General features: G+C 42.6%; 1 protein-coding gene across 1 annotated transcript in view; it reads left to right on the top strand.

Moving 5' to 3' along the window:
* The window catches only part of LOC311135333 (cerebellin-1-like), a gene marked incomplete at both ends in the record, with an annotated part of 36,244 nt that extends 11,314 nt beyond the window's left edge, over positions 1-24,930 (top strand). The window contains one exon of the mRNA XM_084169276.1: positions 24,793-24,930. Coding sequence (XP_084025402.1) covers positions 24,793-24,930 — 138 coding nt within the window. The remainder of the gene's footprint in view (positions 1-24,792) is intronic.
* Between the last annotated feature and the right edge of the window lie 623 nt (positions 24,931-25,553).

Below are 25,553 nucleotides of genomic sequence, written 5' to 3'. Positions count from 1 at the left end.
TATGATATAATCTATGATTAACAGAATCTGGTTGAATATCGTATTTCCGTATTTCAATGTTAACATTTTGTGATTGTGAGTGGATTATGAGGCTGCCCTTAACTACTGATGCTTCTTGTTCTTGTTTCGGTCGAAATGTGGCTAAACTGAAACTATACCAGAAAAACTATAAAGGAATTTTATTATGATTATTAACTGTATAAATCCTCCCTTTTATTTATCAATCAATTTATCTATAGTTTTTTATTTTCTTTGATCCAATAAAATTGAAATGGTACTTTTATTTTTCTTAAACCTAATCCGAGACTCTCATTGCGATTCATTTGCTAAAACCTAGTTGGCATAACATCTAAGACCGTCTCCACCCATCACCCCATCTTCCATATCACTTACTCCAAAAAGTTGGAGTAAGTGATAATCAAGATGTAGCGTGTGCGTGTGTGCGTGCGTGCGTGTGTGTATACAGTATGTACTGCATGTGTGTGTTCATGTGTACGAGAGCCAACGTTGTTCTGCATGTGTGTGTGACAGTGTTTTCCCAGTGATATTGTGCTGTCTTCCTGGCCGCTGATCCACTGTAAAGAGAGATTCAGTCTGGTGATTGGGGGCTTCCTCCACTCTTCTCTTACTGCTGCTCACTCTCAAGACTTTAATGAGCTCCTGGGGGGAAATTAGTGCTGGCATAATAAGCTAACTCTGCTGCTTATACAAAGATCATGTTATGTTCATTTCTCCCATTTTCTCTTTTCCTCTCTTTTCGTCCTCTTTTTCCACTCTCGCATTCTGCTCAAGATAAGCATTTAAAGAGCGGCGAAGGGAATTTTAACCTTGTGATGTGTTTTTATGTCTTAGTGATTATGTAGTCTTGTTTATCTATGTATTTATGGGTAACCTTTTGGTGTTACCTTTTTTAAATCCGTTTATCACTTATTCATTTATGAATTTAGCTTGTGCGTACAAGGCCTTTCTTACTGCGCGGTCAATCCAAGGTCCACGTCCTCTAAACATAATTTGATTGAGGGAGATGAAGTTAAATGTCATTTTCTGCAGTGGGTCACAGCCTAGCAAGCAGGGTGGTTTGGAGAAAGCCAGGCTGGCATGGCACCCTACCTGATCTCACCCCTCTGCCCTCCCTCATCCTCTCCTCTCAATGTCAGGGAAACAGCTGACAGTGAGTGTGAAGCCCATGTATGGAAATGTACACAGATTTCTTGCTGTCCTCCACACTTTCCACATTTCATATGGGCGGGCAGACAGACAGGGCCTATGGCAGGACAGCTCAGCTCAGCCCTGAACCAAACACCCTACGAACCCCATGACACAAACCCCATGGTTCGTCCTTCTGCTTTTACATGTCTCACATGTGTACGTATAGGCCTACTGTATGTGCTGTGTATTGTCAACATTTGTCTGTTTCATGTTGCAAAGTGGGTGAGGAAAGATTCTCATCCTAGATTTAGGGTAGAGTGAGAGTTTGCGCATTTGAGCTGACTTGTTAATATCAAGGGTCTTTTGTTATTCACAGAGAAACGTCTTGCTTAATAGTGAGTGATATGTGTTTGGAGCTATGATTTGTTTTATCCATGGAGCGAGCTGAGAGGAGGGAAGTGGTGCATAACCTTTGGGAAGTGGATATTATTCGTACATGACTGACTGAATGTGTACTTTTTTTGTACTGTTTGACTGTATGTGCCATATGCACTGAGTTCACTGGAGGCTAGTGGAGAAAGATGAACTGAGAGATGAGAGATAGTGTTAGAAACTTAGTTATTAATTGAAATAAATAATTCAGTGGATGTTCTGATTCTGTAGCATGTAGTTTCAGTGCTGGCACTGAAGCGTCTAAAATGCAGAAAAAGAGTGGAGAGTGGCAGCCATATCTAGTGGTAGTAGTCTGGGCAGTGTCTGGTGAAACTAATCTGGTAGTCTGGGCCGTGTGTGGTGAAACTATTCTGGTAGTCTGGGCCGTGTGTGGTGAAACTATTCTGGTAGTCTGGGCCGTGTGTGGTGAAACTATTCTGGTAGTCTGGGCCGTGTGTGGTGAAACTAATCTGGTAGTCTGGGCCGTGTGTGGTGAAACTAATCTGGTAGTCTGGGCCGTGTGTGGTGAAACTAATCTGGTAGTGTGATCCATGTGTGGTGAAACTATTCTGGTAGTCTGTGCAGTTGACTGGAGTGATTCATGCGATCCATCTCTTCCACTCTGGCAAAGTTCGAACGCGGCCCTAGAACAACGATGGCGGGAGAGCAGGGCCCCTAAAGCAACAGGGATAGAACGGCCATATGGTAGCTGTCCTGGATGCGCTCTCCAGCTAATGATCGATAGACGGGTAGGAGCGATACATACAGTAGGTGACCATCAAACCACACACGTACGCACAAATGCACAGTTGCACACACCACGCACACGCACGCAGCCATATCTAGTGGTAGTAGTCTGGGCCGTGTGTGGTGAAACTAATCTGATAGTCTGGGCCGTGTGTGGTGAAACTAATCTGGTAGTCTGGGCAGTGTGTGGTGGTAGTAGTCTGGGCTGTGTGTGGTGAAACTAATCTGGTAGTCAGGGCAGTGTGTGGTGAAACTAATCTGGTAGTCTGGGCAGTGTGTGGTGGTAGTAGTCTGGGCCATGTGTGGTGAAACTATTCTGGTAGTCTGGGCCGTGTGTGGTGAAACTAATCTGGTAGTCTGGGCAGTGTGTGGTGAAACTAATCTGGTAGTCTGGGCCGTGTGTGATGGTAGTAGTCTGGGCCATGTGTGGTGAAACTATTCTGGTAGTCTGGGCCGTGTGTGGTGAAACTAATCTGGTAGTCTGGGCAGTGTGTGGTGAAACTAATCTGGTAGTCTGGGCAGCGTGTGGTGAAACTAATCTGGTAGTCTGGGCAGTGTGTGGTGGTAGTAGTCTGGGCCGTGTGTGGTGAAACTAATCTGGTAGTGTGTGGGCAGTAGTCTGGGCAGTGTGTGGTGAAACTAATCTGGTAGTCTGGGCAGTGTGTGGTGGTAGTAGTCTGGGCAGTGTGTGGTGAAACTAATCTGGTAGTCAGGGCAGTGTGTGGTGAAACTAATCTGGTAGTCTGGGCAGTGTGTGGTGAAACTAATCTGATAGTCTGGGCAGTGTGTGGTGAAACTAATCTGGTAGTCTGGGCAGCGTGTGGTGAAACTAATCTGGTAGTCTGGGCAGTGTGTGGTGGTAGTAGTCAGGGCAGTGTGTGGTGAAACTAATCTGGTAGTCTGGGCAGTGTGTGGTGAAACTAATCTGGTAGTCTGGGCAGTGTGTGGTGGTGGTAGTCTGGGCCATGTGTGGTGAAACTATTCTGATAGTCTGGGCAGTGTGTGGTGAAACTAATCTGGTAGTCTGGGTCATGTGTGGTGAAACTATTCTGGTAGTCTGGGCAGTGTGTGGTGAAACTAATCTGGTAGTCTGGGCCATGTGTGGTGAAACTAATCTGGTAGTCTGGGCAGTGTGTGGTGGTAGTAGTCTGGGCTGTGTGTGGTGAAACTAATCTGGTAGTCTGGGCAGTGTGTGGTGAAACTAATCTGGTAGTCTGGGCAGTGTGTGGTGGTGGTAGTCTGGGCCATGTGTGGTGAAACTATTCTGGTAGTCTGGGCAGTGTGTGGTGAAACTAATCTGGTAGTCTGGGCAGTGTGTGGTGGTGGTAGTCTGGGCCATGTGTGGTGAAACTATTCTGGTAGTCTGGGCAGTGTGTGGTGAAACTAATCTGGTAGTCTGGGCCATGTGTGGTGAAACTATTCTGGTAGTCTGGGCAGTGTGTGGTGAAACTAATCTGGTAGTCTGGGCAGTGTGTGGTGGTAGTAGTCTGGGCTGTGTGTGGTGAAACTAATCTGGTAGTCTGGGCAGTGTGTGGTGAAACTAATCTGGTAGTCTGGGCAGTGTGTGGGGGTAGTAGTCTTTGCTGTGTGTAGTCTGGGACGTGTCTGGTGGTACTAGTCTGGGCCATGTGTGGTGGTAGTAGTCTGGGCAGAGAGTGGTGCCGCCATGCAGCCCCACTGAGGCCCTCATTAGTATCCGCTGGCTGGCCCAGACATCTTAGGGTGTGACACTAACAAGAGCTGAGGGCCCAGCCACGCGGAAACACACACAGTATAGTACAGCAGAGAGAGAGAGAGAGAGAGAGATGCTCAGTGAAAGGGAGACATTATCTTTTTCTGTTTAACCTGCCATGAAACAGTTGGGGCTCACAGGAATACAGTGTGGCAGCAACGTTTGGGTGGTGTAAACAACATTTGTAGACTTTAGGGAGATGCTTGTGGTGGAGCTGTTGGTAAGGCATGTAGTGGAGGTTAGCATATCTAGGGAAGCTGCTGTGCAGGTTCTGAATTTTATACTTATATTTATGTGTATTTTTTCTGCTCACTCGTGTGTGTGTGTGTGTGTTACAGTAGGAGGGCAAAGGATCAATGATAGAGTACCCAAGGTGCTGTCTGAGGAGATGAGCTCATGATTATTTATCGTAATATAAATTCAAAACCTTTGCGTGAGATAAGGTAGGCCACTGTAATTTGTTTTGTCGCATACACCAGGTGCGTCGGTTGGGCACATGCCCGGTCCGTTGACTGGAGTGATTCATGCGATCCATCTCTTCCGCTCTGGCAAAGTTCGAACGCGGCCCTAGAACAACGACGGCGGGAGAGCAGGGCCCCTAAAGCAACAGGGATAGAACGGCCATATGGTAGCTGTCCTGGATGCGCTCTCCAGCTAATGATCGATAGACGGGTAGGAGCGATACATACAGTAGGTGACCATCAAACCACACACATGTACGCACAAATGCACAGTTGCACACACCACGCGCACGCACGGACGCACACGACTTAAGTTTAGGACAACGTGAATTTTAGCTTTTATATTTCGATATCAGCACTTCTTATACAGTATATCAAGCAATTTAGAGTTGGAAAGACGTTTAAAAACAAATGTGCGTTATTACTTTGTCTATAAGGGAATTAACTATATTCCAATATCGACATAAAAAAATGTGGATCATATTCAAAGATATTGATATGAGTCCAAGTAAAACCCAGCACGGCATCCACATAGACGTGACCCCCAGAACGCCCTGATCAGGCTTCCGACAGTGTACAGTAGGTTATTTTAAACTCTACTCATAATTGCTGAGCGATGAATAGACAGCCTGACGTTCCATGTCATATTGTGCCTAATTGGCGAAAACACACTGTTGCTGTACACACAAATAAAAACACTGTTAGTGGAAGGAAAATGTCAGGCTCATTTTAGTGTCGAGTCTACTTAAGTGGCCATGTGCATTGAATATGAATCGCATAGAGTAATTGTAAATTCTTTATCGAGGAATGTTTTTTCTAGAGAGTTGCACTTTGGTCCCAGCTCCCTGAAGAATTAAGCTCGACGAAATGTGGCAGTATGTTCAGTTAGTAGGCATAATGAAATAACATTTGTAATAATTTTCTAAAATATACACACTTGCAATATGTATAAATATTATATTGCTGTCTTGGTAGGCTGCGCTGAGATACAGACCAAACAGGCCAGGGTTGTGCGAATGTTTTCCGATTTAAACAATTGTTTTCTTGATTCATGTTTGATTCGTGGTGTGAAATTATCACATGAATGGTTTGCACCTCATCCTATTCATTTGATAAAGACATTGTGGAATATAATCGAGAGGCAGTGAACAAAGAAATTGGCTACTTGAAAAATGGATAGCCTAAAATATGATGCACTGCTAACTATATAATTCCGCTATTCATTTAGCAGATAAACGTGATTTTTTTTTAACCTTCATTAAAATCCACAACCGATTAAATTGATCAGAGGGAATATGACAAGCAGTTGTTCAAAATACATTTCAGTCTTCCCCAGAACTTCGTCCCCCAAATTGCTCAGTGAGCACATCTATAGACTTTCCCTCTCTTACAATCCCTGTACGCTGAGGGGAGGCGCAGTCACTCTCCCGGCTCTATCATAGCCAATTTTACACCAAATTAGTCTTCAAACAAGCTCAATAAAGACAGACTCTAGTTGGCACCCCGTGCGAGTGTAAACATGATTATTTCTAGGAAGTGGCTTCAAATTTGGAGTACAGTGACAAGCAATTAGAAGCCAAGTTAACGGTGGTAATTCTTCAAATGCTGTGGTGAAAAGAGAGACGGAGAGCAAGCGCTGCAATTAAAAGGGAACGTGGCGAGACCCCACAGATTTAATCTTAATTGCCATATGAGGGACCCTATTAAGGATGTTTACTTTTACTGTGATGCTCGGGCAAGAGGGGAGTTATTATAGCGGTTCTGAAATTAAATTAACCGCCCGCTGGATTTGATTTGCCTACTGCTGTAGGGATTGTGAGTCGACAGCTGATGGTAGCGGATTTGACACCACTCTTGTCAATGTTCCGAGGTTATTTGAGAGCGTATCCGGTGGAGACAATTACGCACGCTTTCTGCAACCCAGAAAATATTGTTTTGAACGTGACCATGATTGTTCAGTTTTCTGGGTTTACTTTTAAGTCAGTAAGCTATAGTTGCATTTATGTAGATGGTTGTTTTTCTGGCTTTTACTCAGGCTCATTGGTAGATTAAATGCTTATTAAGCATCGTTCTGTTGACGTAACCACGGAAACTACGCGCAACAAACAGCGAGTTATTAATCGCCTGTCACGTCCCACATGGGTAAGCACTCTTAATTCGCATAATCAACTAAATCAAAATTAGATTCTGTTCGAAATGTATTCGTTTCACTGGCTTTTTAATTTACCCGGTTCTCTGTGGAGCATAAGGGCTCATACATAGAAGATCGAACCGCCAGGTAACACTTTATGATTAAGTGATAAACCACGCTGTTTCATGTGCATAATTACATTTTACATTTTAGTCATTTAGCAGACGCTCTTATCCAGAGCGACTTACAGTTAGTGAGTGCATAAATTTTTTTTCATACTGGCCCCCTGTGGGAGTCGAACCCACAACCCTGGTGTTGCAAACGCCATGCTCTACCAACTGAGCTACACTGAGCTAATGGAGGTTGTCGGAATGATGCAATCTGTTTCAGGGCGCAGTGCCAAGTACACTTATGGCACGATTAACCTATTGTCATCCATGTAGCAGTTATAGTTGTGTATCACCGTTTCTTTTTTGTACGTAACACACTCTTCTCTGAGTGATGGTGATGGAGTGTCAGGTCCGACCCTGGTGCCGGTGGTTTTTAACCCATTCTCTTGCGCACGCACTTTTGAATTCCAATTAACTATTGCTTTTTTATTTTATTTGTACTTATCCCCAGCCCCCTATCATCACCATCACGACCGCCAGAGCTACAGAACAAATGGAAGACTCTCCTGAGATCAAATAAAAAGAGGAAACATTGGGAGGAATAGACATTGGGAGGAATTCCCATCACTTCACGACTCTCTTGGCAGTGTGTCACCTCGGTCGCAATGGGCCATGTCGGACATGCCGTGGCCTTTACTGCTCAGAAAGACAACATTTCGTTTTCACTACTTCTGCACCTGTTCATGTCGCCTACCAGATTTATACTAACATTTTAGGCCTAAGTGTAGTCTAGTTCCTCTATGTTAATTGGAAACCAAACAGGATCACAATAAACGCGTTGCATAACACGCATCAACAAAGGAAGACAAACTCAAGCAGTTATTGCTTTCTGGTGAGCCTCTGCACTAGAATTTAATGTGCCCCCGGCGCGCCTTTCCTCGGGGAAATAAAGCGGCAAACCACAGGGATTAAAATGGTTTACAAAATGTTCAAACATAACACTGTCAGCTGCTAGAAAATCTGGGGAATCGATGTTGCTGTGGACTGTCTCTCCTGATAAGTTTCGTACACGCTGCGTTTATGAATAGATGGTGTTAAAATTTGTGCACCAGAACCTTATTTTAGCTCTCCAACAGATAGTTTTACAGATGCTACTGATATGTGACAAACTCACCACATAAACACTCCTTCTAACCGTTGAGTCAATATCAGGAAGTGACACATTGTGCTAGTTTTCTCACATTACCTTCTAGACTCAAACTCTGACTTTATATTATCACAGCCATTGCCAAAGAAAAGTGTGATTTACAGATGCAACCAAACCATCTACTGTTCTTTCTTCGTGTGTAGGTCTCTTCTCTCATTTAAATGTTGTCATAATTTTTTTGACGTCTGCTGTCCACTGTCCTGTGGTGCTGAGTGTCCGATCTCGCAGTCCTGACTGCGCCACTGTCCATGGTGCTAAAATCTCAGCTCGTCGCTATACATTGGACCTTAAACGTCCTTCTGTGTGCGTGCATGCGTGTATAAATACGTGAAAAGAGTGAGAGCGAGTGTGTACTGGCTGAGTGGTTCAGTAATTTGGAGCAATGGGGCTATTTTGAATGGAGCTGTACACATATACTATTAGGATATTACATTTATGGTCCTGCAATTCCTCCTAGAGCTCTTTAGGAGCTGTAAAACTGTCTCTGCGCCTAAACCTGTCATTGCTAAAAAAAAAAAAAAAAAAGGCCTGCAAATCTATAAGTCATAAAATATGGATAGAGGTAAATAGAAGAAGAGCAGCTGCACACAGAACAGAGAGCAATCATATGACTTATCATGACTGAATAAGTAGTCTTTATAAAATTACTTTGAAGTCAGAGAGATAAAATGTGTGTGGGTGGGGAGGAAGGGATTCAGTTGTGGCTTAGTTGCCTGTTTGGAATCTATGTTATTCTTTTTTCCCACTATGCTTCCATTATCACGCAGCCCTATTACAATTATAATCATGAATTAATAGATTTCAGGCAGATGGTCATTAGGAGTAATGTTCTACTTTTTTCTAACGTTTACATATTAATGCCTAAGTCAATAATGCTTTATTACATGGCTGTAATGTATAATGAGAATTTCATGTTTGATCCCTTATAATGTCCTACTATTATCATGTCCATGACTTATCATCAGCTGTTGTTAGTGTAGAAAAATTGCCATATAAAAATACATAACATATTCGGATTTGATTATAAAACATAAATGCTCATAAATGCTTATAACAAGCTATGATCTATTATTCATGTGGCTTTAATAAAGTGTTATCCAATTTAGCACTCTACATTATCATATACTTTTAACATATGAGTAACGGTAATGCTTTGTTTCATACTGTTGAAGGCCTGTGACCCCATGACTAAAGTTGCTTTCACATGTGCTGTGTGAAGTAACTCCTACAAAATGGTATGTGCAGATTGCAAAAGCTTCAGTTTCCATGGATGTGTCCTTGAGGCAGAGTCGTGGACAAAGTCGTCAATAGATTCTGTGCCTACTGGAGAGGCTGACTCCCTCCCACCATTGAAGATGACGAAAACTCCCCATCTGACATTTAGTAACCTTTTAACAGAGATAAATTGAGATGTAAGAGTGAGGGAGTAGAAAGGATAGATACAAAGAAAGGAGGAGGGGAAGGGGGAGATCTGTATGTTGCATTCTTATTTCCTCTCTCCTGGCCAAGTTTCTGCCCCTCTCCTTGGTGGTTGACTATCGAACGGATGCTATTCAACACATCTGCTGTGTGAAAACTGTGTGTCATCTCGCCATACACAACAAAATATTAGTCATTTCAGCAGAGTTTGCGGTTCACATTATTCTCTTTGCAAACAGTTTAGAATCACATCACACGGAAAGGCCTAATAAAGTGATCTAAAATTGAAATACAATTTAGGTATTTTCTGCTTTTACACACTAGCTGCTGACATGATTGTCTTTATTACCAGAGTGATATGCTGCATGCTGATTACTGACATGTTACTTTACAGACCAGCGCGTTAGTCATTAAGTGCCAGCACACAGTTGATCAGCTGAGGGAGGGAGGAGAGCGAGAAGGGAGCAGTGGGTCTATGTACAAATCGGAAGGATGATGGATAGAGAGATATCTTAGGTTTCTCATTATTGACTTTGCATGTCAAATTGTATGTATATTTACAAGCATAACATGACCCCCATTACATTTAGCAGACACTCTTATCCAGAGCGACTTACAGTTAGTGAGTGCATACATTCATTTTTTTCATACTGGCCCCCCGTGGGAATCAAACCCACAACCCTGGCGTTGCAAATGCCATGCTCTACCAACTGAGCTACATCCCTGCCGGCCATTCCCTCCCCTACCCTGGACCAATTGTGCGCCGCCCCATGGGTCTCCCAGTCGCGGCCGGCTACGACAGAGCCTGGATTCGAACCAGGATCTCTAGTGGAACAGCTAGCACCGCGATGCAGTGCCTTAGACCACTGCGCCACTCGGGAGCCTCAAATTACCCTAGTAAAACATGCCAGGAATCATATGGCTTAGAGTTTCAGATACTTCTAAGTTTGTCTGTCTATGTAGTTTATTTCCAAATCTTTAGATTATTGTCTGCTGACTAAAAGAGAGAGAGAGAAAACATGATTTTAGTCTCCATCTCTATGCTGACACTTGAAGAGGTCATGTTTGATTACTCAATTTGACTACACTATCCTCAGCTGTGTGTTTGCTGCTAGCAACCCAAACTAGCCTGGCTGAAGTGTCCTGCATTGCCCTGTTGTTATCTGTGACCTGTGAGCCCTGTGGGCTGTGCCTGGGGAGAGGGCCTAAGAGATGCTCTGTCTCCGATGCAGGCTGAAGTTTATTGTCATGCGTTTGTCCTGGAGGCAGAACTGAGCGATTTCCCCTTAGATAGGCCAGCTGCAAAGTCAAAATGGTCTATATTGTAAAAATAAATGGAAAAATAAATAATTTAAGGTTAAGGTTAGGGTAAGGTTTGAAATCAGATTTTATTACTTTGTGGCTGTGCTAGCTAGTGACCACTCTGCAGAGCTGCCTCCAGAACAAGATGAATGACAAAAAACGCTAACCTGCTTCTCCGACTACTGACCCCAGATTAGTGCAGCTGTGGGGCCAGATAAAGCTCACCTGCTGAGGGATTGATGGCACACAGAGAGAGGAGATGGTGGAGAGGTGGGCTGGGAGGAACCAGCTGGGAGCCACACTTAAACACTCAAACCACAGGACAGGCAGGGGAAGATACTATCACATACCTGACTATGCCACCATTGTTTCTTCACACTTCATCTTGATCTTTTCCTTGTCTCTCTGTGATCTATCTTTCTATCTCCATATAATCCTAGTAGTTGTTGCACATTCTATAAAATAGAAAACAGCCATACATTTTATGAAACTGTGAGAAGATGATGTGCTATTTTCTCTTTTATGAGCTGCAAGAAAGATTGTTCAGATATATTGAAAATAATTACATCTGGAATTGGGATCTATTCTGCTCTAGGGGAACATATTTTAGTTTTTTAGTTTTGTGAGAGGAATGTATTCGTGCTCTGCAGCAGTAGATTGCCCACTGTGTTGTGTTGGGTAGAATAACCTGTCTTTTGATCTGGAAAAAGATTGAGACTTACAGTATTTGCTATTGTTGCTATGTGCCGTATATATCTGGTAAATGTTGGGTATAAATCTTTAGTAATACGCTGTGTGTCTACATGTTGGTATATAGTGTATATGTAAATACAGGGAGCTCTTTGGTTCGCTGAGTGTACTGTAAGTACTCATACTGTACCCTTAAATGCCTGGTGGAGAGCAAAGCACGTATATCAGCAAGCTGTTTCTCTTTCCGCCCTGCTTTCGCTGAATGTTTTGGACATGCATCAGCTGCTCTCCTCTGGTTGTTTCTTTAATAATCATTTTTAATGAGCTCGTCTCTCAGCTATTCCCTTTTGCAAGCAGCTCAATTAATGCCTCGTTCCATATCTCCACATCTCGAGTACTGAACCCCCCCCCCGGGTCAGCCTCCATAACACCCAGCCCAAAGACTTCCGTTTGAGTCGGAGAGGGATATTTTGTTGATTTTAAAATTAATTCCAGTCTTGTGTGGAGTCTCCCAGGTGAGGCTGTACTAGGAGAGAGAGAGAACTTTAAAAGCACTATAAACCTCCTGCTAGCTGTAGTGATGTGCTGAGAGACCAGACACACTCTCTCTGAGGTTTGATCTGAACATTCACCAGATACCAGGCTGCCAGCCTGGACCTACTGTAAGTAATAGAGACACTGGGTAAGGTCACAGTCTTTGTGTGTGTGTGTGTGTGGAGGGGGCCAACTCAATCAGCTCCTGATATATGTCCTGCCTCATCTCTGTGCCCAGGGTCATGGCTGGACTTTCTCGCCAGGGATGAGCTCAGAGACAGAGGGACCCTTCAGAGCAGTGTATTAGTTTACAAAGTAGTGTAAAATTAGACCCACTTGTAAAACATTCATCCCTATATCTAGAGAGCGTGTTATTTTCTGGCTACATATCATCATATAATTGTTTACATGTAAGAGTGTTGGTCTATGAAAGTCTTAAACAGCATTTATCTGTAGTCAGATCCTTGTAAAGTATACGCTCCCCAGCAGGTAGCCATGTCAGATTAAACAGACACTATCTGGGTCTGGCTCTCTGTGAGAAGGAGTGGTCCCTGAGCCATTCAGCACACTGCATGCTGCACAACTGTGATAGCACCAGTACTGTGTGTTTGTGTTTGTGTGTGTGTGTGTGTGTGTGTGTGTGTGTGTGCGTGTGTGTAGTCTCTCAAATAGCAGCAGTCAGGGCTCAGTGGGGAGTCACCTGTGGGCAAGAATTGACAGGTGCGGTATGTGTGTGTGTGTGTGTGTGTCTCTGTGCCCCTCCTCTCCTTCCCTCTCTACCTGCATTGCAGCAAAAGGTGCATCCAGCACACAGCATCTACAGTAAGCCCACCATAGACTTCATAGAGCCCAATGCATGGCATAATGCACAAGATCATAACAACACACAAACAGCATAGTAAAGGCCACAAACAGTATAATGGAACTGTAAATCATACAGATTTATACAGAATATGAATTATTCAGTATAGTTCATTTAGAGACAATATTTGTTTTGTCCCTTAACCTCTAAGAGTCTAAGCATTTGGGGGGGTTCTACTAAGCTGACATATGGAATTGTTTTAAGATGGTCATACCATGGATCATTTAGCTATTTGATTATGAATTTTAGGAACCCTGTAGGTATCAAAAACGAAATATAAAACAATGATTTGATTAAACATAGAATTTGGCCTTACTGCTATTAGCCAACATAAACACATTGAATAACACATGGCAAAACAGATAGTCCAAAAATAAATCAAAAGGAAGTATGGTTTGAGGTGTCTAAAATGCAACAAAAAACTAAAAATGTTACATGTGTAACCCTGAATCTAAAAAAAGCCTACAGTGGGGAAAAAAAGTATTTAGTCAGCCACCAAGTGGTTCTCCCACTTAAAAAGATGAGAGAGGCCTGTAATTTTCATCATAGGTACACGTCAACTATGACAGACAAATTGAGAATTTTTTTCTCCAGAAAATCACATTGTAGGATTTTTAATGAATTTATTTGCAAATTATGGTGGAAAATAAGTATTTGGTCACCTACAAACAAGCAAGATTTCTGGCTCTCACAGACCTGTAACTTCTTCTTTAAGAGACTCCTCTGTCCTCCACTCGTTACCTGTATTAATGGCACCTGTTTGAACTTGTTATCAGTATAAAAGACACCTGTCCACAACCTCAAACAGTCACACTCCAAACTCCACTATGGCCAAGACCAAAGAGCTGTCAAAGGACACCAGAAACAAAATTGTAGACCTGCACCAGGCTGGGAAGACTGAATCTGCAATAGGTAAGCAGCTTGGTTTGAAGAAATCAACTGTGGGAGCAATTATTAGGAAATGGAAGACATACAAGACCACTGATAATCTCCCTCGATCTGGGGCTCCACGCAAGATCTCACCCCGTGGGGTCAAAATGATCACAAGAACGGTGAGCAAAAATCCTAGAACCACACGGGGGGACCTAGTGAATGACCTGCAGAGAGCTGGGACCAAAGTAACAAAGCCTACCATCAGTAACACACTACGCCGCCAGGGACGCAAATCCTGCAGTGCCAGACGTGTCCCCCTGCTTAAGCCAGTACATGTCCAGGCCCGTCTGAAGTTTGCTAGAGTGCATTTGGATGATCCAGAAGAGGATTGGGAGAATGTCATATGGTCAGATGAAACCAAAATAGAACTTTTTGGTAAAAACTCAACTCGTCGTGTTTGGAGGACAAAGAATGCTGAGTTGCATCCAAAGAACACCATACCTACTGTGAAGCATGGGGGTGGAAACATCATGCTTTGGGGCTGTTTTTCTGCAAAGGGACCAGGACGACTGATTCATGTAAAGGAAAGAATGAATGGGGCCATGTATCGTGAGATTTTGAGTGAAAACCTCCTTCCATCAGCAAGGGCATTGAAGATGAAACGTGGCTGGGTCTTTCAGCATGACAATGATCCCAAACACACCGCCCGGGCAACGAAGGAGTGGCTTCGTAAGAAGCATTTCAAGGTCCTGGAGTGGCCTAGCCAGTCTCCAGATCTCAACCCCATAGAAAATCTTTGGAGGGAGTTGAAAGTCCGTGTTGCCCAGCGACAGCCCCAAAACATCACTGCTCTAGAGGAGATCTGCATGGAGGAATGGGCCAAAATACCAGCAACAGTGTGTGAAAACCTTGTGAAGACTTACAGAAAACATTTGACCTGTGTCATTGCCAACAAAGGGTATATAACAAAGTATTGAGAAACTTTTGTTATTGACCAAATACTTATTTTCCACCATAATTTGCAAATAAATTCATTAAAAATCCTACAATGTGATTTTCTGGATTTTTCTTCCTAATTTTGTCTGTCATAGTTGACGTGTACCTATGATGCAAATTACAGGCCTCTCTCATCTTTTTAAGTGGGAGAACTTGCACAATTGGTGGCTGACTAAATACTTTTTTCCCCACTGTATTAATTTTCATATGTTTTTACCGGTCTGTACTGGTTACCTTCAGACGAGTCTCATGAGTCTCATGAAACGTGTGGGCGTTGTAGAGCAAAACGGAGAACACGTTCATGTCAGCCCAAACAGTTCAGACTACACTCTTTGAACAAAGGGTTCCAAAAGGGTTCTTTGGCTGTCCCCATAGGAGATCCATTTTTGCTTACAGATAGAACTGTTTTTGGTTCCAGGTAGAACTCTTTGGGTTCCATGTAGAACCCTCTGGAGAAAGAATTCTACATGGAACCCAATAGGTTTCTACCTGGAACCAAAAAGGGTTCTTCAAAGTGTTCTCCTATGGGGACAGCCGGAGAACCTTTTTTGGTTCTAGATAGCACCTTTTTTTCTAAGAGTGTAGTGGTGCACGGGTCAGCTGTTTGTTCACCCGCACCCGCCCGCAGTTGCTAACCCATTTGCAACCGCCCGACTATATATGATAAAGTAAAAATCTGAGGCCAGCAACCGACCCTAAGCCGCTAATATAGGAAAAATGTGCTGTAGGCTATACAGTCAGAGAAGGCTGAACTTTTTTTTGACAGGGGGTGCAGGATTTGTTTTGCCTGATTTAGATATGTTCCTGCTTATAATTTCCAACATTTTGGGAGGCTATTTGTTAGTCAACTTGTCTATAGATACATGAAGCCTCTCTTCTGTCATTATATGTTGTACTAGAAGACTAAATAAACCCTTGCTCATCAGAAGAATGTCATAAATCGATAGAATGAATGAACGCTTCAATATAGTTGACATCGGTAAAGTTTTCCCTGTCATCTCTGCTTCTTTCGTGTAGCAAATACATTTAGGGACCGGGGAGAAAATGCATGTCCCCCCGTCCCCGGTGAAAGTTGCGCCCCTGGTTCCCTTGACATGCCATAGGCCTATTTGAAGTCCCCACTTGTGACTGTTGAATTTGTAGGCCTATAGCGCCTCACAATCATCACACATAACATAGCCAGCACTGCTATCATCCTGTTTTACCACTTGACCAAATCTTTCCCAAACATTACTTTTCTGGCCCTCCCTTCTCTCTCCATTTCGCAGCTTTTCTCTTATTGAATTAAACTCCGACATTGTCCATTTTGCCTCCATGGATCTACATACATTTTTTCGGCCCGTTCCCATAAGCATTTGACAATTGGTGTTTAGGCTATTTGGCACACGTAGCTTACAGTTAGGCCCTAAAGCTTAGGCTTACACACTAAAGATAGCCTAAAATAATGAAAGAAAACCTCAATGTAGCCTATAGATATAAATTGCACAACAATGTTACATTTATGGATTTGTTTAAGGTATTGTTTTCTCTTTATTCAATTATGCTAATATAATTGATGTGCGGGTGCGGACATTGACTCTATGGGGTTTTAACCTTATTGTTTCCAGCCTCCCTCTCTAACTTCTGTAGTAGTCTCTTGTCCTCTCCCTCTACATGTGGGCTATGTACAGTCAGGTCCAAAAATACCCTTGATAAAGAAAAAGACTGTATAAAATAAATAATACAAATACTAAGTTATATTGTATGCACATTTTTGTGTGGAAATTACATACTTTTATAGGCCTACTCATTACAATTGCTCAGAGAAATAGATTTTGTTTAACAAGTAATACAAATACATTTAAAAAGACAAAGGTCAAAATTATTGGCACCAATGTTTTCATTACTCCAGCACCCTCCCCTTGTTAGGATAATGACACTGACCCTTTTTCTAAAACGTTTTATGAGATTGGAAAACACATTGGGAGGATCTTAGACCATTCCTACATATAGAATCTTTCCACATCCTTGATATCCTTTGTCTGCGCTTATGGATTGCCCTCTTCAATTCAAACCACCGGCTTTCAATGGGGTTCATGTCTGGAGACTGACATGGCCATTGCAAAATGTTGATGAGTGCTTGGGGCTATTGTCTTGCTGGAAGATCCATTTTCTGCCAAGTGTCAGCCTCCTGGCAGAGGCAACAAGGTTCTGTTCATCTCAGTCTCCGGACTTGAACCCCATTGAAAACCTGTGGTTTGAATTAAAGAGCCCAGTCAAAGGATATCAAGGATCTGGAAAGATTCTGTATGGAGAAATGGTCTAAGATCCCTCCCAATGTGTTCTAAAATCTCATAAAACATTTTAGAAAAGGCTCAGTGTCGGTATCCTCGCAAGAGGAGGGTGCTGGAAAACTGAAAACAGTTACTTGCTACACAAAATCTCTTTCTCTGAGTAATTGTATTAGTATAAAATAATATAATTTCCCAAAATGTTTGAGCCTGCAAAATAGCACAGTATTTGTATTATTTATTTTATACAATCTTTTTTGCTCACCTTTATCAAGGGTGCCAATAACTTTGGAGGTGACTGTACATGTTCTTCTCTCCTGCATCTCTGTAGTATAATCCACAACCAGTTGAGCAGGAGGCAACCCATGCATCTACTGTACAATACCACTGCACGTTATCTGTTAGAGAATGGAAACAGGCAATGCCCCACAGGGTACACACTGGTTGAATCAAAGTTGTTTCCACGTCATTTCAATGAAATGAAATGGGGCAAGAGGCATGTAACATGGAAACAAATAAAAGCTGCATCCTCTGCACAAAGATCCCATGAAACAACCTCTTGTGGGTCTTCTACACCACTCACTGTGGGAGAGCAGTAATGGCTCAGAGGTTCAACTGTTTTGAGGAAAGTTTTCCCTTCTCCATCTAGAGGAGAGAACACCATTAAAGGTCACATAACGTTTATCCATAGATCATACAATAACTCAATCCAATCTATTGATCTATCCAACAACAGCCATATTCATTTAACTTAGTGACTGACAGCATTGAGGTGATGATCCTTTAATTGTTAGAGGGGAACAACAAAGATACGGTCATGTGCTTGATCAAATGTAATGTCAGTAGTTCAATGCATGATGACATGACAAGTAACAACAAATGGCTTGTTCTTTCAGACAGGCCAGGCAACTTTATATCAGTTTATTGTGTCAGGTTGCAAGGAATGTCATTTATTTTAGATGATTTTTTTTGCTTTTGTGATTACAATAGTTATAGGTGGCTCCATTCCGATGTCTTTCAATGCACCCTATTTCAAATCAAATCAAATCAAATTTTATTGGTCACATGCGCCGAATACAACAGGTGCAGACATTACAGTGAAATGCTTACTTACAGCCCTTAACCAACAGTGCATTTATTTTAAACACAAAAAGTAAGAATAAAACAACAACAAAAAAAGTGTTGAGAAAAAAAGAGCAGAAGTAAAATAAAGTGACAGTAGGGAGGCTATATATACAGTAAAATAAAGTGACAGTAGGGAGGCTATATATACAGGGGGGTACCGTTGCAGAGTCAATGTGCGGGGGCACCGGCTAGTTGAGGTAGTTGAGGTAATATGTACATGTGGGTAGAGTTAAAGTGACTATGCATAAATACTTAACAGAGTAGCAGCAGCGTAAAAAGGATGGGGTGGGGGGGCAGTGCAAATAGTCCGGGTAGCCATGATTAGCTGTTCAGGAGTCTTATGGCTTGGGGGTAGAAGCTGTTGAGAAGTCTTTTGGACCTAGACTTGGCTCTCCGGTACCGCTTGCCGTGCGGTAGCAGAGAGAACAGTCTATGACTAGGGTGGCTGGAGTCTTTGACAATTTTGATGGCCTTCCTCTGACACCGCCTGGTATAGAGGTCCTGGATGGCAGGGAGCTTTGCCCCAGTGATGTACTGGGCCGTACGCACTACCCTCTGTAGTGCCTTGCGGTCAGAGGCCAAGCAGTTGCCATACCAGGCGGTGATGCAACCAGTCAGGATGCTCTCGATGGTGCAGCTGTAGAATTTTTTGAGGATCTGAGGACCCATGCCAAATCTTTTTAGTCTCCTGAGGGGGAATAGGCTTTGTCGTGCCCTCTTCACGACTGTCTTGGTGTGTTTGGACCATGATAGTTCGTTGGTGATGTGGACACCAAGGAACTTGAAGCTCTCAACCTGTTCCACTACAGCCCCGTCGATGAGAATGGGGGCGTGCTCAGTCCTCTTTTTTTTCCTGTAGTCCACAATCATCTCCTTTGTCTTGGTCACGTTGAGGGAGAGGTTGTTGTCCTGGCACCACACGGCCAGATCTCTGACCTCCTCCCTATAGGCTGTCTCATCGTTGTCGGTGATCAGGCCTACCACTGTTGTGTCGTCGGCAAACTTAATGATGGTGTTGGAGTCGTATTTGAGTGGTGTGGGGTGTCTGAGAATGTTGAATAAAATTTGTTTTGTCTGTGTGCCTTTATTGTGTACATCTTTGTTATTTTCTTCAGACTCGGGCTTTACAGAGCCAACTTCCAGACCATCTAGTCACTCCTGTTGTTGCAACCTTTGTCCTCCATGTCTTTACATGTCAGAATTGAAGTACAGGATATGGTTGGAAAAGATGGCTCCCACCCCCACTGCACTTTTTCTGAGAACCAACAATGAACATGGTCTTTTCTGCTGTCAGAGCCGCTAACAAGAGGCCCTCATTTAAATGTTCCATCATCCCCAAGGTCACAAATATAGAGTGATTTCAGTGCCAACAGAAATTGTACTTGAATTCCATAATTCCATAATTTTGAATTTGTATTAGGATATTGAATTTGAAATGCACAAATTGAATAATTAAATTCATAAATTGAACTTGTATTTCATGATTTGAAACTGAATTTAGTGAATATTGCATTTAGTTTTAAAATTCAAGTTCCATTAGGAACCTGCCATGTTCCCTCTCTCCTACATCTGCTTTGTGGGCATGTTTTCTCTTTTTTCTCTCATTTTCCTTGTTTCCCTCACTTCATTTTTCCATTGCAGGGTTCCGATGACAAGAAGAGTGCAAGGAAGCGTGATCTCTGGGTTTGACCTTCTGGAGAGTAGCACATCTTTTTGTCTCTCATTCTTGCCCTCCCTCTCCCTCTCCTCCACCTCTCGCACCACACTAAGTGATGGGGGTACGGCTTCATTGAAAGTGACGCCTTAAACATCTAGAAAAGGTTACAGTCGCTGACTCCATGACACGGGTATATTATTTATCCCTGGGTTCTCTGCAGTGCTGGGCACACCTAATTGGAGAAATTAGGGATTCTTATAAATCCAGCTGGCCACACACACACACACAGGGTTGGGTAGGTTACTTTCTAAATGTAATCTGTCACAGTAACGAGATAACTTTCCAACATTTTAATCAGTAACATAACTTTTGGAAAGCCCAAACACAGTAACGTAATCTGATTGCTTTCTGTAACCTTTGGATTACTTTCCCCTTAAGAGGCATTAGAAGAAGACAAAAAGGATCCATCAAACTCATTTGGTGTGTCATCATAGTGGTCTGTGACTCACTAAGGTGGAACCAACCTACAACCCTGCACACACAGACACACGAGCACACACGTTGGCAATCACTCACATATGCACGCATACACACACACACACACATGCACACACACAAGGCCACTTCCACTCCCAACAGTATCTTGGAAGACAAAGGCATCTCATAAAAATCATGGAACTTTGAAACACAAAAGACATACATCAATTTACATCTATAAATAAAACATCTCGTCCTCATTAATACTGCAGTGGGCTAAATCAGGGTCACATAATGTTTCTTGGTAGTCTCAAACAAGTCTACTCTGAAACAAAAGAATACACCTCACACACATGGTTATAGGCTTCCATAAAAGCAGACACCTGTACCATGTCAGATATAGAGTTGAAATGTATTCAATTTTGAGTTTGCATCCCAATACATTCCAATACGTTATATACATCACAGAAGACCTAAATAGAACAACACTGTTTGACATTAAAACACCAGATTTCCGGCATAAAAAAAATAAATATATTGATTAATTATGAAATTATGAAAAATATTAATAACATTCCACCCATGAGGCCACTAGGTCATTTAACTACAGTATATATTACAGGGTCATTTAACTACATGTGTATATATTACAGGCAGGAAATACACAGGTTTACAGAATTGAGCAACACTGTAATATAACAAGATTATTTACACTCTTACAAAAACAGGTGCTGTCTAGAACCTAAAAGGGTTCTTCGGATGTCCCCATAGGAGAACCCTTTGAAAAACCTGTTTTGGTTCTGGGTAGAACCCTTTTGGTTCCAGGTAGAACCTGTTTGAGTTCCATGTAAAACCCTTTCCACAGAGGGTTCTACATGGAACCCAATAGAGTTCTACCTGGAACCAAAAAGGTTTCTACCTGGAACTAAAAAGGGTTGTCCTATTGTGACAGCCGAAGAACCCTTTGGGACCTTTTTTTCTAAGAGTGTAGATATTAGTCAGATACCAAATGACCTGATTAAAAATAGCTATTGTCTGTGTCATTTATCTTTTATTGCCTTGGATTTTGGACTTGGATTGTATTGCCTATCATTGACATGGATATTATTGCTCTCATCTTATTAAGAGGGAGGCTTTGAGTAGGTCTTTCTCCTTCAGATAGAAGCTGTGTTGGATTTATCTGCCCCTCCCCACTATATCCTCTTCAATCAGCTTCTGAATATGTACGCTCCTGTGACAGATATCATATTATATTCCTGTTTGATTGACAGGGCTCTTCAACTGCCTCTCACAAAGAAGGCAAAGATGTCTGTGATGCATATGAGTGTGTGTTTGTGTGTGTGTGTGTGTGTGTGTGTGTGTGTGTGTGTGTGTGTGTGTGTGTGTGTGTGTGTGTGCGTGTGTGCGTGTGTTTGTGTGTACACATTTTCATCAAAATATTATTTATGAGAAAAGTGCAGCTCAGTCTTTTTCTGTAGAGTGCTCCCCTTAAAGTCTATATGTTTTTCTAATTTTGAATTGTGATATCTTGTCTTCTATTATTTTCCCCCTCTGACAGCCTGTCAATTTGGTTAAATTGGAATGTGTGCTCTTTTATGAGCTGTCAGAGGCACTAACAGTGAAGCGGGGTGAGCTCCTTTGGTCCTGTTTTAACTGTAATGAGACATACCACTAGGGCTTTGAGTTTGCTCTGTCAGTATGGGCTGTTTTATGAGGGCCTATCAATATCATTGAACATACAGGTTACTGCAAAAATAAAGGAAACACCAACGAGCCACCAGAACAGCTTTAATGCACCTTGGCATAGCTTCCATAAGTGTCTACAACTCTATTGGAGGGAAGAGACACCATTCTTCCATAATAAAATTCCATCATCTGGTGTTTTGTTGGTGGTGGAAATCCCTACTCTAACACATCCCTAACTGCTGCTCCAGAATCTCCCATAAGTGTTCAATTGGGTTGAGATTACATTTACATTTACATTTACGTCATTTAGCAGACGCTCTTATCCAGAGCGACTTACAGTTAGTGAATACGTATTTTTTTCATACTGGTCCCCCGTGGGAATCGAACCCACAACCCTGGCGTTGCAAACGCCATGCTCTATCAACTGAGCTACATCCCTGCCGGCCATTCCCTCCCCTACCCTGGACAACGCTAGGCCAATTGTGCGCTGCCCATGAGTCTCCCGTTCGCGGCCGGCTGCGACAGAGCCTGGATTCGAACCAGGATCTCTAGTGGCACAGCTAGCATTGCAATGCAGTGCCTTAGACACTCAGGAGATCTGGTGACTTAGACACACACACACACACACACACACACACACACACACACACACACACACACACACACACACACACACACACACACACACACACACACACACACACACACACACACACACACACACCTGCTTCAAGCACCTGCTATCAATATACTTTGTATCCCTCATTTACAGTGCTTTCGGAAAGTATTCAGACCCACATTTTGTTATGTTACAGCCTTATTCTAAAATGGATTGAATTAATTTTTTCCCTAATCAATCTACACACAATACTCCTTAATGACAAAACGAAAACAGGATTTTTCTACAACTTGACTGGAGTCCACCTGTGGTAAATTCAACTGATTGGACATGATTCGGAAAGGCACACACCTGTCTATATAAGGTCCCACAGTTGACAGTGCATGTCAGAGCAAAACCCAAGCCATTAAGTCAAAGGAATTGTCCGTAGAGCTCCGAGACAGGATTGTGTCGAGGCACAACCATCTCTGCAGCAATCCACTAATCAGGCCTTTATTGTAGAGTGGCCAGACAGAAGCCACTCCTCAGTAAAAGGCACATGACAGCGCTTGGATATACCCAAGAAGACTCGAGGCAGTAATCTCTGCCAAAGGTGCTTCAACAAAGTACTGAGTAAAGGGTCTGAATAATTATGTAAATGTCATATTTCCTTTTTTTTTTTTTTTTTTTTTTTTTTATAAATTTGCTAAAATTTCGAAAAACCTATTCTCGCTTTGTCATTATGGGGTATTGTGTGTAGAATGATGAGGGGGGGAAAAACAATTTAATCCATTTTTAGAATAGGGCTGTAACTTAACACAATTTTGAAAAAGTCAAAGGGTCTGAATACTTTCTGAATGCACTGTACACAAGTGTTTCCTTTATTTTGGTAGTTACTTGTAGTAGGGCATGCGGCCACCTTCCCCCTATCCTGGTTTAGTGCCACACTCTTTCTCCCAGCCATGTGATCATGCAATTATTATGCCTAATGGACAGCGATTTATGGTGGTGGTGGTGCTAACATTTTTATAACTGACTTCAGATCTGGCAGATCTGTACAGTGGTGGGAAGACAGATGCTGCAACTCATTGTGTCATGTTGCAGCTCCTGCCAATGATGATTTGGAATCCTGCCTGCACCTGTGTGGAGTGTTCTTAAGTGCAGGCTAGAATATGAGAGTTCTATGCTGCTCTCTCTGCCCATTCACGTCCATAGTCCATCTCTAGGCCAGGCTCTCAAAGAAGCTGAGTGATTTCTATTGCCCTGTATGTATTCCAAAGCTGTTTATTCTGTTCTATCAATGTTGTTTGGTAATACATACTAAAGGAGGCAAAATAGGGAAGAGTTTGGATACAATAGTAACATTGAGAGTCAAATCCACTCAAGATGATGTTATTATGGTGATATTGACCTTCATCCTATATCTCTACAAAGGTCTGCTCTTTTCACTCTATTCAACACACTTGTCTGTAATACTTACTGTACCGTGGGCTTACCGTATGGAACATCTCACATATACTCCATTTATATATTGAGGAGTACCACACCATACACTATAGTGTTAGGATATGTGGGTTCTATTCCAATGGAGCGATGGAGGAATATAGAGAATATTCTAATTAGCCACTTCTGCAGAGGCAACCATTCTTTATTGACTTAATTTACGATTACACAGTCAGTTAAACTGCCACAATTGCTTATTCGTTTGCATCTGTATTTGTTTATATAGGTGAGTGTGTGCATGTGTGAGTTTGTCTGTGTGTGAGTGTGTATGTCTGAGTGTGTGTGTGTGTGCATGTTTGACTGTGTTAATTAAGTGCTTCCTTCCCAACATCTGCTCTGCAGATTTGATATTAGGTCTGAACAGTTTTGTGGTAGAACTGGTACATGACTGTAATATCCCGCACAAAATACATTGTTTTCCATCCCACAATCTGTGTTCCTTCTCCTTCGGCTTTCATCTTCTCAATACAATATGGGTTTTAATAAAAAAATGTATTGCTTAAGAACCGCAAAGCCATAAAGTAATTTACCCCCAGTCCCTGACTTCATTAGTATTGACTGTCTCAGGCCTATGATGTCACAGGTGCTTGCTGACCAATCCCCAGCCGGTCTCTGGGGAGGAGACATACAATATATGGAGGTTTAGGATGGAGGTCAGGGAGATGGTGTCAGGAGACATAACTTCATAATAAACATGCTGGGGCCACAACACCCCATGGAGGTCTAGTTTGCTGGCTGTTGTTACAACAGTACACCTTGTAGTGTTGTGCTGATCAAGGGGGTGATCTGAAGTGAGGGCACATTGCTGCCTCGCTTGTTTTTCCCTGTCAGTTAGCTGTAAACCAGGGTGACTGCAGCGCTGCAGGTGTGGACCAGGAGCAGACACCAGCCTGGAGCCTTCCAGCTGAGAGAAAAGACAGCCTGACCCAGTCTCAGAGCAGCACTGCTCCAGCACAGGTTATAGACTAACACAGGTGGCATGCCACAGAGACACAACACAGAGTGGATAAAGAGAAACACCTAATTGTCATTTGGTATGCCTATCTCTCTTTCTCTTCAGCTACATCATCTCTCTTCTATATCTGTGTGGAACAGGCTGATATTAAATCTTTCACACATTTTTATCAACAGATGTTCAGGTGACAGAACATTGTTAATTGAACGTTTTTCAACATATCTGTGAAATCAAATGTGGAAGACACAGGCAGAGGCGGAGTCTGTTGAGAAATGGTAGAAAAAGGTCAGGAATCATTTGCTTTGATCTGTCAGATGTGTGCGTGCACGGATATACACTGAGTGTACAAAACATTAGGAACACCTACCTAATATTGAGTTGCACCCCCGTTTGCCCTCAGAACAGCCTCAATTCATCAGGGCATGGACTACAAGGTGTAGAAAGCGTTCCACAGAGATGCTGGCCCATGTTGACTCGAACGCTTCCCACAGTTGTGTCAAGTTGGCTGGTAGTGGATCTCTACTCCGAATATCTCGTTCCATCTCATCCCACAGATGCTCAGTTGGATTGAGATCTGGTGACTGGGCAGGCCACTGCAGTAAGCTGAATTCACTGTCATATTCGGGGAACCATTCCT

This window comes from Coregonus lavaretus (assembly GCF_964263955.1).
Source record: "Coregonus lavaretus genome assembly, chromosome: 9".
NCBI classification, from domain to species: Eukaryota; Metazoa; Chordata; class Actinopteri; order Salmoniformes; family Salmonidae; genus Coregonus; species Coregonus lavaretus.
This window is presented reverse-complemented; position numbering and strand designations above follow the sequence as displayed.